This window comes from Amia ocellicauda, chromosome 17, assembly GCF_036373705.1.
Source record: "Amia ocellicauda isolate fAmiCal2 chromosome 17, fAmiCal2.hap1, whole genome shotgun sequence".
Classification (NCBI taxonomy): Eukaryota; Metazoa; Chordata; class Actinopteri; order Amiiformes; family Amiidae; genus Amia; species Amia ocellicauda.
This window is the reverse complement of record NC_089866.1, coordinates 25,349,938-25,365,174: the sequence shown is the minus strand read 5'-3', so window position 1 is coordinate 25,365,174 and position 15,237 is coordinate 25,349,938. Positions and strand designations below refer to the sequence as shown.

General features: G+C 42.0%; 1 protein-coding gene across 2 annotated transcripts in view; it reads right to left on the bottom strand.

The window, feature by feature from the left end:
* LOC136712843 (sarcoplasmic/endoplasmic reticulum calcium ATPase 2) overlaps window positions 1-14,843 on the bottom strand; it is a 56,865-nt gene extending 42,022 nt beyond the window's left edge. For both annotated transcript variants that reach the window (XM_066689641.1, XM_066689640.1), the window contains exons 1-4: window positions 14,275-14,843; window positions 13,340-13,357; window positions 13,149-13,231; window positions 6,106-6,210 (exon numbers count right to left, since the gene is read on the bottom strand). In XM_066689641.1, the coding sequence (XP_066545738.1) occupies window positions 6,106-6,210; window positions 13,149-13,231; window positions 13,340-13,357; window positions 14,275-14,392 (324 nt within the window). In that variant the 5' untranslated portion in view covers window positions 14,393-14,843. The remainder of the gene's footprint in view (window positions 1-6,105; window positions 6,211-13,148; window positions 13,232-13,339; window positions 13,358-14,274) is intronic.
* Window positions 14,844-15,237: the final 394 nt, after the last annotated feature.

Below are 15,237 nucleotides of genomic sequence, written 5' to 3'. Positions count from 1 at the left end.
GTAAAACCCCTGCTGTTAAAAACAAGGCCCTTCATTAGATCAATTCTGGGTTACAAGAGCCCATGAGCCACAGCCACCCAGGGGACTCAGCCTAATGAGGTTGCATTTTCTCCTTTAGAAGTTCATGCGTTTGGGTCTTTCCAGACAAGCCGTTTCTTCTAAAATGCTATGAAGTCAAGGAATCAAAAGGAATGATCACAGACCTTTGACTGAATCCTAAAACTGCCTCAATTCACTTTCAACTGTTATTTGAGAGGTCAAAAACACAGCATGAATATACACTCACCTAAAGGATTATTAGGAACACCATACTAATACTGTGTTTGACCCCCTTTCGCCTTCAGAACTGCCTTAATTCTAGGTGGCATTGATTCAACAAGGTGCTGAAAGCATTCTTTAGAAATGTTGGCCCATATTGATAGGATAGCATCTTGCAGTTGATGGAGATTTGTGGGATGCACATCCAGGGCACTAAGCTCCCGTTCCACCACATCCCAAAGATGCTCTATTGGGTTGAAATCTGGTGACTGTGGGGGCCAGTTTAGTACAGTGAACTCATTGTCATGTTCAAGAAACCAATTTGAAATGATTCGACCTTTGTGACATGGTGCATTATCCTGCTGGAAGTAGCCATCAGAGGATGGGTACATGGTGGTCATAAAGGGATGGACATGGTCAGAAACAATGCTCAGGTAGGCCGTGGCATTTAAACGATGCCCAATTGGCACTAAGGGGCCTAAAGTGTGCCAAGAAAACATCCCCCACACCATTACACCACCACCACCAGCCTGCACAGTGGTAACAAGGCATGATGGATCCATGTTCTCATTCTGTTTACGCCAAATTCTGACTCTACCATCTGAATGTCTCAACAGAAATCGAGACTCATCAGACCAGGCAACATTTTTCCAGTCTTCAACTGTCCAATTTTGGTGAGCTTGTGCAAATTGTAGCCTCTTTTTCCTATTTGTAGTGGAGATGAGTGGTACCCGGTATGGTCTTCTGCTGTTGTAGCCCATCCGCCTCAAGGTTGTACGTGTTGTGGCTTCACAAATGCTTTGCTGCATACCTCGGTTGTAACGAGTGGTTATTTCAGTCAAAGTTGCTCTTCTATCAGCTTGAATCAGTCGGCCCATTCTCCTCTGACCTCTAGCATCAACAAGGCATTTTCGCCCACAGGACTGCCGCATACTGGATGTTTTTCCCTTTTCACACCATTCTTTGTAAACCCTAGAAATGGTTGTGCGTGAAAATCCCAGTAACTGAGCAGATTGTGAAATACTCAGACCGGCCCGTCTGGCACCAACAACCATGCCACGCTCAAAATTGCTTAAATCACCTTTCTTTCCCATTCAGACATTCAGTTTGGAGTTCAGGAGATTGTCTTGACCAGGACCACACCCCTAAATGCATTGAAGCAACTGCCATGTGATTGGTTGGTTAGATAATTGCATTAATGAGAAATTGAACAGGTGTTCCTAATAATCCTTTAGGTGAGTGTACAAAAAATTAATAAAGTGTAAAATGTAGTAGGTAGTTTGGCATCTTGATCAAGAGAGCTGCTGAAATTAGAGGGAGTGGGAAGAAGCAGGAGAAAGTAAAGCTCTTACATGAAAACAAAAATCTCACCTCTGTGTTTCATATTCAATAGCTTAATCTGCTGGCAAATTAGTGACACAGGCATTTTTTCTGAACCAAGAACTAAATTCCATGTCACCAATGATTCAAGTTATTTAAAATATGTTCCTCTTTAAGGCTGCAACATTGTACTGGCCTGACCAAAATACAGGTTGCATAAATTCCTTCAGAATATAGAGCTTTGGTGCCAACAGGACAGACACTGTCTCTGCGTATTATGCAGACTCAGACAGCAAGCTCAGGATCCCCAAACCTGAACTCCACACAAAGTGCAGCATTTAAATAGGATTAGGCCCCTGAACACCATACAGGTACAGCACAGTCGGAAACAAAACACAAAGCAAGTCACTATTTGAATGTGCCCTTTGTGAATGATAGGCCTCCGAAAATTCAACCATGTCAAACTTCAAATTGAAAGAGTCTTGAAGCAGAAATAAAAATTAATTAGCTGCTACGGCCCTGCGATCGACCCAGCCTCGTCGTACAGCAGCAAAAATCGATTCCACCAGGCACCCGGAGAGTTAACCCCTTCACTCCCACCGATTTTCTGAACTCCCCAAATACATTATACAGATGCTCAAGGACAAAATGGAAGAGCCTTCCCATGATACTAAAAAAGCTTTTTGGGAATCTCCTTTCAAAACCCTTAAGAACGGACAGTCGTTGAAATATAGCCTCCATGCAACTGGGTAACACCTGCTCTTGTTATTTGGAGCCATTTAATCACCCTTTAGTGGCTTGGCTTTCTTCAAGCAAAGTTTCCCTAGTATCAGTAGCAAAATCCTGTTTTCAATCAGCTTGCTTAAAGGGGAGTTTAAAGTATAAGCTCTAAAGCTCATTAAACCCTGCCGAGTTAATCTGTCTGTATGATAGAGGAGGGACAGTCTTGTACAGTGGAGAGAAGAGAGGTGCAGAATATCAATAGGAAGGAGGCTCTACATTACCACTACTGGCTGGGCCCACTCCTTTGGCCAAGGTAATAAAGTGTGGTGCCCTAGACTTTAAACATAATCATTAGCTGGTGATTTCTAATACATGATCAGCAATGACAAATTATAAATATTACATACACACTCCCAAAATCTCCGACTGGAATTTGGTTTCATAGCAACACACATTTTAAAATTCTGAAACGCAATCAATGACCCAATTCCAAGTTCTATTTTCAGCAAGCTTTTTCCTTTTTTTCCCCCCCCTTGCATTCCCCAAAGAAGGTTTGAAGATTATTTCTGTAAGCTGTAAAAAGCGATGCAATGACTTTGCAGTGTCTTTCTGCAGGGATCCATTCTAACCAGGAGGAATTGAGGTAATCTGCAACAAGTGGCTGCAAACAAGTCAAACAATCGGTCCTGAATCCATCAACAGTAGACCTTTTCAACTATAGGAGCTTAAATGTGAATGGAAGTCTCACATGTAGTGATCTCTACACATTCAAACATTGGTGATGAAAAGACTAAACCTCGGTCAATGCTCGTTTTAATGAACAATGCCAATATTTAGCATTTCATCAGCTCCGTTAGTACCAAGAAGTCCTACTGTGGACCTACAGATTTCCTCCACACCATTTTGTTATTCATCAACAATTCAGATCTCAGACCCCAAGTTGTTGAATCTAGAGGGACGGATCATCACCCAGCTAAGTAAGCGAAATGGAGATCATTCAAATGCCATTGATCAGTTTTTATTTAAGGGCAGTACAGTCACCAGATGGGTAGTGCTGCTGCCTCGGCTCCAAGGTCCTGGGTTTGATTGGGGTCTTGAGGGTTTGGTCTGTGTGGAGTTTGTCAGTTCTCTCCATGTTCTCCATAGGGCTGGATTGTCGATTCTAGATTTTCAGTTTCTTCATTGCCTTATGATGGAATGGCATCCCATTCACAGTGGGAACTGTAGTGTGCTTTGAGTCTCTTCTTTCACCCTGCATTTCTGGGATTCCACCCAACCCCTATTAGGATACACAGTGCTCTCATGATGCTTTTGCAAGGCCACTTCTAGGAAAGATACCTAAACCCCAGAATTAGATCAGTCTTCTCGGAGGTAGTCCAGTCATGTCTGATTTCCAGATATCTGCCACGTATCCACAAAACACTGATTTATACACTGTGGTAAAACTAGAAACCAGAATAATCACTACAATTCCTTTGGTTTTCATTTGACAAATTCATTAAAACAGCCATTCATCCAAGTACCGTATCACTAAAGATACACCCTACAAGAATTCTCATTTCAGTGCCTCCCAAACAGCCCACTGCTTCTGATTTCATATCGAAGGCAGAGCTCCACATGCAATCTCACTTTGAATCAAATAAAATAAAATCCCCACAACCAGGAAATAAGTCTTTAGTGGAAAACCGCTTGACTTGTAAATTATTTTATTAAAACAGGGGAGCAATTCCCAAACAGTTTACAACAATGGGGCCCATCAACCGAGCACGTTCCTTATTAATTTAGCTGCCAAAACACAAATTACTGAAACAAACCAGATGAGCGTGCTGCAAGCTGTATGGCTTAAAAGGCAGTGTCATAGAAACTGTTACTGCAGGTTTTGTGCAAGTCATTCAATTTCCATCTTGCCCCCCCCGCCCCCGAAAGCTCCCTCAGAGATTACACCTTGGCAAAAACTGCCTCACATTGAGTAGAGTAGAACTGATCAGGACATCCAAACATCTTGATTGGCAGCCCTATTCATTTCAGTTCTCAAGGTCAGGAGCAAAGAAAAAAAATATGTATAGAAAGAGCAGGAAGAGAGATAAATGACACACACTAGTCTTAGTGTATATCAGTGGTATATTTGTGCACATTTAAACCAGGAGATTGAATCTCCATTTAAACTGAGCTGGTTTCGATCTTTTAAATTGGCAGGCCCACTTCCTCTGACAAACGCAGAGCAACGGCAGCAAACTGCCTTCGTGGAAGAGTTCAACCGAACATGTTGCAAAGTCGGGGAAAGACCTGCATGTTCAAAGTCTTTAAGAAGAATAGCAGCAAGTCTATGGTGCACAGCTGGGGAGGAACCTATCTGAAGACCAAGGTAGGCTTTCCTTTGATCAATAAAAACAAGCATTAACCACACATTGACAGTCTAGACATGCAGTGCGGTGTCTCCATTTAAATAAGAGTAACAAACTGGTGGAGCTTAGCCCATCTTGCACATTTGGTTGGTAGAAGCTTGGTGACTTTTAAACTCATTGAAGCTGCATGGATTCCTCAAGCTAAAAGATCCATCCTAAAATGAAGGCCTGGTTCTCCCCAGAAAAGAAAATTCTGTTAGGGTTGAATCCTCACCCAGAATCTCAGCATAGCCAGCAGGAAGGGAATGTTCTCAGGTTGCATTTTACTGTGGCGTTCACATGGCTTCCAGAAAGGAATTCACATCCACACTTCAGTGCAGTACAAATTAGGATTAAGCGTTCTATGACGTGATGCCTGTGCACACATCAGATGAAACAAGAAATACACATGTAACTCCCTTCCTGATAAGATAAACACTTTGTCCTCCGAGTTGAACTGGTCCCAAGATCACCGAGATGCACTTAGACATAAAAAATAATAAAACGCCTTTGTCCTATTTTTCCCCACAGTACAGTTCATCTGTTGTTTTTTTTAACAGATCCATTACAAAGTGTTCCATTTGTGAACAACATATCATTCAAGGTATGTTAATTCTCACTTGTTTGCTTTTATAGTCTAATTCCAGTTACCAGCAACAGAAGGAAAGTAAGCTAGACCAGGAGACCTGATACTGGGGGAGCCCTTAGTTTTTTTTAATTCCAACCACTCCTAAATGCTTACTTGAACCATTTCCCCGACTTTAACTTTGTTTCTGCTCTCAGTTTTTGCTTTCAGAAATATTCCGCTTCAGGTGTGCTGTTGCCAAGACATTATGCAAATAGACTTTCAGCCTGTCCTCAACTTGTTTCATAAGTTGTTGCTCTCTTCAAACCTGTCTAAACAACTCTTTGCAGGTTAACAACTCATGGATGCACATACATAGGTGGTAATTATATTTTAACAAGCATTACCATAATTGGCATGTGAGGATTGCTCATTTGTTTTACTGAATTTGACACCCGATCTTTGAAGCAGCTCAACTACATGAGAATAAATGTAGCATCTGGTACATGCATTTGATTAATGTTTTTTTTATTATAATTATTCACAGCTTCAATTAGATATTTAAAAAGGTTTCAATTGTTCAATTAAAAGGTTTATTTTGATCAAGGGCAAAGGAAAATCCAGTACCAGGATTGGGAAGTCCAGAGCAAAATATTACAAGACGACTCATAAACAGAATAGAATTATTCGTTTTTAAAAGGTTTACAAGGTTTAAAAGGTTCAGCCACAAAAGCACACTTTTTAATCGATATTAATCATGTAAGCACCCACCAACTATGGTGACAGTGAAGACTGTCCTTTGCTGCCAGGACAAAGTGGTCTATTAAAGTCAAGTAAAAAATATATACATCTTACCTGCCACACACCCACAATGGCATTGGCTATTAGAATAAGTAAGATTACAAAAGGTTCCACAAAAGCTGTAATCGTTTCCTCTCCCTCCTCGAACCAGGCCAGTACCTGAAAAAGAAAGTAGATAAAGCATTACAAAAACTAAGAAATAAATAGAGAAATCAAGAAACAACATCAAACACATATTTCAGACCACTGGAATCCATTTGGAACCAACAACATACTTTGGATGTCTGAATACATGGTACAGCTCAGCTCAGATGTTCTAGCATTAAAGTACACTTTTTGAAAACCAGCAGCTGCTCCAAAAATATTGTGGAGGTTTATTTTCCAATCAATGTAATAAAAACAAAACAAAAAAAGACACTGAATTTGAGCAACACCAATCATCTCAATCCGAGAAGGTGGATGTAGATGCAGAATTTCTACAGCTTTAAATATAAGCAGTTCCTGAAGGACAGCAAAGGCAAAGCAATCTGATGCTTTGCAAGGTCCAAAGTTAAATCTACAGTACAGTGGTACTGCCCAATATGAAAGATCCAATCACACACCCCTTTTGGTTCAATTGCACTACATGCTTGCTATTCAGGTTAGTATTGTATTCCTTCAACTCATTATGTACTGTATTCAGTTGAATTAAACTAAACAGCCCTTGGTAAACAGTCAGTTCAGCCTGGTTTCCAATGAGTTGCTCACCTCCTGTTCCTAAGGCGTTCGTGACTCATGACAAACTCAAGTAGAACAGTAAGGTACTGGTCTCAGATTACACCATTTGAAGTAGACCCAGGCATTAAGACATTAAGTGCTCAAGAATTTATACTTGGGCTCGGCAGTTCCGGTTACACCATTTCACCACAACAAATCTCAGGGACCTCTCCCCTTTTAGGCACAGTTCCACCGACTCCATTGCATAGAAGCATGTAAATAAGTTTGGTTCTTTGTTGGACACATTCAGATGGCCACGCACAGTATCCACACACTCACAAACACCTTCAGTCACTGCCTTCTGTCAGACCCTTTCATAGCACATAAATAGGAGGCGCCCGTAATAAGTCTGCAGTTCTTTCACAGTTGACATAACCAACAGGGTTCAACAGAAGCCCATGTGCAAATTAAGTGTGCCAGAGAGCAACCTGCATCCCCAAAATATTTCAAAGCAGCCTAACCCAGAAAATACTGCATTCAAATTCAAAGATGACATGCTCTCCCCTTGAAAGCCCACACATTTCACTTGCAAAAATCAGCAATAGCCAAGGCCACGCTTTCCCAACCACACCTGTTTAAACCACTCATCTCTTTCATGTGGGATGGATCTGCATATGTTCCTCTTATAAATCAGACACCCCTCACTGGATTACAAAAGCACACAGACCTACCGATCAAAGACTAGAATAAGCAGCATAAACCTCTGATCTCCTTATACATAATAAAAACACTAACAATAAATTGCCCATCCCCATGGACAAGGCTTCTAATTAACAAGTTTGAAACATACAGCCAGGCCACTGCTTTACCAGCATGACTCGGATAAACAAAAGATGGACACTGCAGGGGTCTGTGTGGATAATTAAGACTTAATCAATCTCTTTGCCTTGTCTACACTGCAGTCATTTCAAGTGTCATAACCAAGTTAATTAGGAGGCCTTCACCCTTTGAAATTAAGGATGATGTTGTATGTAATTGTTTAAGTGCAGCTCTTCCCAAGCAATGCTGGGAGTGGTTGCAGAAGTATTTAATTATTTATTTTCCCCTGACATCAAATGAAAACATGGAAAATCTGCATAAAAAGGATTTCCAACTAAATGGTAAGGCATCTCTCCCAGAACAGAAAAGTCCTACAGTTGATCTTAAATGAATACATTACACCAAATAATGTGGACCTCACAGCCCCAGTGGTCTAGGGGCCACTGTTAAATACCAAGGCTTCCTGTCTGTAAGCTACTCTGAAGGGACTGCTGGCTTCATAAGCAGATAAAACGCAATATAAACATTTTGAATATTTCCTCCTCTTAGTGGCCTGCCCAATCAGGACATTCTCCTGGATGTATTTATTGTTGTTAGTTTGTTTGCTTTTCTAACCGACTTTCCACAACCATACCCCTACACGCAACACTGGGAATGTTCTCTCCATTTAATCTCGGTTTCTAAACACACCAATATGCCACAAGCACGCATGACCACGTCCTTCAGCTCTCAGCACTCAACACAAGAAAACAGTGCATCCACGAATGTGTAACGCCTCCCATGGGGTTTTTATTTTACACTCACAGTTACAACCACAGCGGGGTTTTTTTTGCACCGCCTTCTCACTTTGCTGTGAACATGTAGCATCTTGAAAAAGCATGGGTTCCAATTCACATTTGTAATCAGAAAAAAAAAAAAAAAATTATATATATATACACACACACACACACACACACATCTATGGTAACCAGTCTTTTCTGTACAGTTTGTGCATTTTCAGAATCAGACATCCTTCATGAAAGTGAATGCAAAATATAACTGTAGGCCTATGCAAGTCATTGAACTTTTTCCAAATAGAAATACATAATTTATTCAGTTTGATAAGTCTTTGGAGATCCTTCTCATGTTTTTTTTTTTTTTTGTTCTTTTGTTTGTTGGACAAATTATGCATTTCAGTCGTAATATTCAAACCAAACTTAAAAAACCCAAAACAAACTCTTGCAATACTATGAGCTTGCCAGTATCTGTTAATTGCCCCCCTGTTTCACTCCCATGCCCTGGATTGTCTGAACTTGCTATACAAACCAGTGTTAAGAATCCCATTATCTCAGAACAGAAGGGTAAAACATTTGAAAGCTTTCATAACAGAATGACATTTACATTTTTTTTTAACTCCTTTCGATTTATTCGGCAGAGCCTCAACACAAACAAGGAAGAACTGGAGCAATAATTGTATCTAGGCTGCAATGGAAGTAGAGTGGGGCCTGATTCAAGACTGCTGTACTCACTCGCCACCATTCACTACATCCTGAACTGCAGTGGCAAGGGGAATCAGCAGTCAGTCCACCCCCTTGAAGGGCAGTGCCCAAATTTAGTCAACTGTGGTGCCCTCTCTCCCAGTCATCACTCGAACTGTCAAAGGGTAGCAACTGCCACATCACTATCACGAGGGGACAAAATGCCATTCCCAGCAGTGGGCACAGACCTTCCTTTGTGTAACCAAGATAAGGGAGTGGAGTGAACTCTTCAGGTGGTTTCCAATATGAAAATGAAACAAAAACTGGTCATAAAGGAAAAGCATGCATCTACCCCTTAACTGGGAACAGTGACACTTTAGTGCCCCACTGAGCTGAGGTCCTTAAATGTTACAGAACACACTTCAAATATACGCACTACTGCTAAGAATCTTGGAGTGACCCTTGACCCCACTCTGTCCTATTCCCAGAACATCTCCACTGTGACAGGAATTTGGTGATTTTTCAAGAGCCACAGAATCCGTTCTTTCCTCACCAATGACTCGACTCAGCTGCTCACCCAGACCCTGGTTCTCTTCTGGCAGGATTACTACAACTCCCTCCAGGGCTGAATCTACTGGCTCACATCAGCTCCTCAACAACTCAGCTGCACTGGCACCTTTCAGCAATTTCTCAAGACACATCTGTTCAGGCTGCACCTGTAATGCAGCAGACTGATCTCCTGGGCTGCTCTTGCGCTCATGCACTCTTACCAAACTCTGCTCCCTGATGGCTCTGATTACTTGTGTATTGTTAGGACTTATTTTACTGTAACTTCTAATGCCTACCCCACCCTTGAGCACATAACTGTACGATTCCTGCACTTTTATTCCTGTTACGAGGATGTCTGCGTAACGTAGGCTACATCTTTTGTGTAGATTGTTTACTACAATTTGTAATGCTTTGAATATGGTTCTTGTGAAAACTAAGTCACCCTGTCTAAGGGTGTTTGCTCATAAATAATTAATATATTACGGTCACTCTCTCCTATCACTTAGATTAACCTGAATGCTTTTAGTAAACCAAAAAGTAATAAAATACAGGAGTTCCATGTGGCTCTTTGGCATAGAACAGTTTAAAATCCTCCCCGCTAAACTACCAAGCTTTCCTCAAACCACAAGCCAATTGTGAAATTTGTCTTCACTGCTAGAACTGCCGATACATCTCCTCCTAGATCAAGACAGTCCTCTCCCCCGCCAGTACCGAGGTTATTTTTTGGTGGAATTACTTCAGAAAATGAGTAACTCTCCCAATGTTGCTCATTCCAGTAGGCCTTTACATCATCCGCACCCAAGCAGCACTGACATATAACACAGAACAAACCAGGAAAAACATTGCATCATTAATCCTGAAGGGCCTATAATTAGCCTGTCAAAGTGTGTAATGATTAATCAACCTAGCACAATATTATTACACACTCTTGACTTGAAAGAGGGATGCAATAATACAGCAGGTCCTGATCAGGTATGTTCATTACATATATCTCTAAATCACACATGATCCATGGAAACCTTTATAGCCGCTAAATTACTGTCCTTTCCAATATTAAATGTTGCTGAATTGTATTTAATTAATACTCTTAAAGTCCTACAACAATCTTGTATGCTAACCCATTTTGTGTCCGTCCATCCCCATTGAAAAACATGAATCATCGTCTTTATATCAGACTGCAATATTTTACCGGCTGAATCTAGGTCAGGCAAGTGCAGAACAAATCCTTCTCTCTAGCTAGCGCCTAACTATTTTTGCAAATGAGCGCTCACAGATTTAGCATTAGAGTCAACACTTTTACACACGTACATCATGCAGGTCAACCAGGAATGACGCACAAATGATCACTGGTTTGAGGTTTCACAAATTTTGACTTGGGTAACAAGATATGGATATGGATATGCTTTTATGTGCATGGATGCATCAACACAAATATCCCAGAATTGCACCTTACTTTTCACTTCCCTATCCTGATCAGACTTATTGGTTTGGATTTGTAATCACGTAAATCCAGTCTTGGATTTGTTGCGGAATATGATTTATGGGTGATGTGTAGCACTTTTCTAAGGGCTCTAAATGCAATTCTTCCAGGTCCCAACCTGTAGGTGTGAAGATCCCTGTAAAAGTTTCAGGTTACATGTCAGTTACAGGCACTCCTAGTACCTTCAAATGGGCTGGACTAAAGCAAAGCATATGGGGGACAATTGGTATAGTCTTGGGATATTTACAAGCCATCATCGACGGCAGTTGCCCAAAATATTGCACTGCGGTGGGTCAGTTGGGCCAGGGAGCGTCTCAAATTTTCTTTCAAGATTTGAAGCATCCACAGAGAAACATGCTCTGTATCCCTTCTCCTGCAAATAAGCACTCTTGTTCCCCCCCTCCAGCTTCCTATACTCTATGAAAGAGTCAGGCAGGGCTTAAAGTTACAAGCTGATTAAATCAAGCCCAATCAGCAGTCGGTGAACCCTGGGATTCCTTGTTCTGCTGGTGGTTACGGCCAGTAACTCTATCCCTGTCATTGCTGTTGTCACCCTTCAGCATGAAGGGCTCTCTCTCAGCTGTTTTAGCCTTTTGATCTTCAAGTGTAACCTCCGGCAGCCCAGTCATGTCATGACAACACATATTTAGTCTCAGAAGGCTTTGCAAATCCCGCCCCCCGCCCCACCAATTATGCCAACATTACCACATAGGCTTTCTTAGATAGACATTGCCATTATTTTTAGCCTCCCTCATATTAGCAGTTTCACTCCCCAGGCCTAGCACTCAAAGACCAATTGAGACTCCTATGGAACTGTACACAGGGATTTACCCTTTCCAATAAATTAAACAAAAACTGAGCCACAATCATTTTAAAAAAAGACGTTAAAACCTTTGCAACAAGACTGCCTGGTTTGTCTGAACATAGCTGTTATTCTGCACATGCTAACAAACCTTACCATGACTCTCCACAGCTCAACTGGTTTAGCGAACTTAATCTAATCAGAATCCAATTACAACAAGCCTCCACAGCAGATTGAGAGAGAGCCCAGGAAGTACTTTCTGGTACCAATTATGCTTTCACAGAGAGAGCACTTCCTTAAAACAACTCAATAACTCAGTCCTGTACCTGAATACAGATCCCAATCCGAGGAACAGGCATCAGTGGCGATTATACTGTCACACTCTCTTGCGAGCATCTAATCGGAGTCGAAACCCATCACTGTCCCACTCAAAACACTCTAACTTTACAGATAGAAATTAGTGTTTCAGTGCTTATTAGGATAACCCCCCCCAGTTCTCATTATCAAGATCAATATTCAAATTTGTTGCAGTATTAGCTAAGGATCAGACAAATCTGCAAATAGTGCTAACATAGATTTTGCTTTGAAGAAGATAGCTTGGGCCAACAGATGATACTTAAGTCATATCTCTGTTTGCATCAGATTGTGTATGAGGACACATTGCTAACAATTACCAAAAAAAGACTCTCCCTAACGACATTACCATATATATAGAGAATCTGGTGAAATTACGTATTTCACATAAGATCAACATAAGCTTCTCCCTGTCCCTGTCGTAAAGCCCTATTAGACATTAACAAGTGATCTTGTTGCGTTTGGTAAACGCACTTTGCTCGCAATGGTCTGCCTCCTTCACCTTTTGACCCCGAACTGAACTTAAATGGTAACTAAACCAGTCTAGCATTCCTGTCAAATGAAAATAAATATTGCAAGTAAATTTGGAGAGGTGTATTAAAATACGTTTGAAAGGCCCTCCGCTGAAAGCAAGGTCGTGTCCGTATAGCGCAGATTGGATCAGTGGGATTGTGCAAATCTGTGAACAACTGCTGGAATCTGCGCTAACAAAACGCGACCTAAATATTAGGTCGCGAAATACTGCACCTGCGTCTACGCATGCGTGCAATTGCGCTAACATAAGATTTCGGTCAATTTCACACCCAAAGCCTGCTAACGCCTGAATAGCACTGTACCTCCACAAAATGAGTCGAGTTTGAGTCCCAAATTACCATCATTAAACCTCCAGAGTAGAAAACATGAACCTCTTCATACAAGAAACCAGCACGAAAATACTTACAAAAGATATACAAGCTGCCAGAAGAAGAATTCGTACTAATAAATCTTCGAACTGCTCTACAACGAGTTCCCAGAGAGACTTTCCTGTGAACAGAAATGGGGACAGCGGTAAACTACAGAGAAGAGGTAGGCATTAGACGAGCATTATAAACAGGAGCAGTGAGGATTTCAAACAAACAGGGAATTGCCTACCTTCCTCAGCTGGCAATTCTGTAGTTTCGGGTTTCCAAGGAACATACGAGAGATGAGGGGGGAGGGGAGAGAGAAAGGGTAAAGGGTCAGCGTTACAAACAATTGTTCTCAGCTTACACAACCGACATAAGATCTCTTGTTGACAGTTAAACAGATACATCTACGTCCATGCACCCAAGCCACATAAAGTACGAGTACAATATACCACATTGTAGTAGGGGTGCACTGAATTAAAGTTGAACCCCCTTCCTCTGAAGATGGATCTAATATCAAATATAGATCATGCTTATTTCTCTGTCACATATGTGGCTGTCATGTATTGTGCTACACAGTGCAACTTTAAGAAAATGGGGAAGTCTAGAGAGAGAGAGAGAGAGAGAGAGAGAGAGACCGGCGATGTTGCAATACACGTTTACATGCGCGTTACAGCCAAGTCATCCACGGAATCAACAGCCACTTCACCCCCATGTGCAAATAAACGTTTTACCGGGTCTTTAAAGGCCATCGAAACACGTTACATGTGATATTGCACCCTACGGCAGGATAAAGCCACATCGTCGGGTTTGGGCTTCCTTTCCTCCAGCTTTGCCATGCAACTAAACATGTGAATGCGAGGGCCTGTGCCGACTACCCGCACCCCCCTACCACCACCGCCAACCTGGACCCCAGTAAACACCAGTCGGGGTCTCAGTCTCCTTGACCAGATCTTGATTTTAATCTACGCACACGCATGCAACAGAACTACGAGTTGCCCCGACCAGGAAAAGTGATTTAAACCCACGAGGTTGGGCGTGATGACGTCAGCAGTTTTCACTATCCATTTTTGAGCATACCGGTTGCTGTACTGTAACCTGCCTATGTTACACAGGCCCGGCGCTGCGTACCGATTGAAACAGGGTATTTTATTTTTTCTCCAAACCAAAAGCATCACTTACCATTCGGTCCCCATTTCTCTTTCAACTTTTTCACCTGATCCAAGCTCAGTCCTGTGCTCTCATTGACGTTGAAATGGCTGTAAACTTCCTCCACTGTCTTTGTGTGCGTGTTTTCCATGGTGGATCTCGCCTCCTTGAGACAGTTTACTTTGTTGATTCAAACACCCCCGTCCCTTCCGTAAGTATAAAACAGCAATAAAACGCTATGCACTATGCATTTACATTTAAATACCTCCGATGATGGGAAAAATACATATATAAAAAGGGGTTTAAAATAAATCCCCGGCTTTTATTCACGAAGAAAAATGATGCGTCCCCCAGTTTTGTCTTCCAGATCTCCCAGATTGTATTCTTCCAAATTAAAACCACAGAAGAAAAATCCCCCCCCCCCCCGGACACGCCACTCTGATAAAATCTTTATTTGCTGGGAGCTGGTGGTTGACGTTGTGCAGCGATCGCAGCACCCTCAGCTTAATACACTTCTTCAGTACAGTCCAATGCTATAGAAGCTAGTCTGCCCTCTTCCCAGTTGCAGCTCACCAGTAATTGACCGCTCCGTGCAGCGCCGGGCGCGTTTTATTGAAAGTGCCTCACTGCTGCCCCTCTTGCCTGCGCCGCATGTGGACTGCGCTCATTGGATAGCAGGAGGCCGGAAATGTTTTTTTTTTTTCGTTCTCTCTCTCTCTCTCTCTCTCTCTCTCTCTCTCCACACTTTGCCCCTTTTTTGAAACTCGTTGGATCAGCTGATAACTTTGAACAGCACACCACCGCCGCCGCCACTTGGATCCCGGATTAGTGACGCAGACAGAACACTGATTAGGGACGCGTTCTGTTGGGCAGATTCCCGCAGTTCTGCGCATATCTGCAAAATGCCACCGATCCCATTGGCGGAGCCGCGCAGAACTGCTGACATCTGCGCTAATCGAACGTGACCTAAACTCTTCGTTTGCTATTTAACAGAAA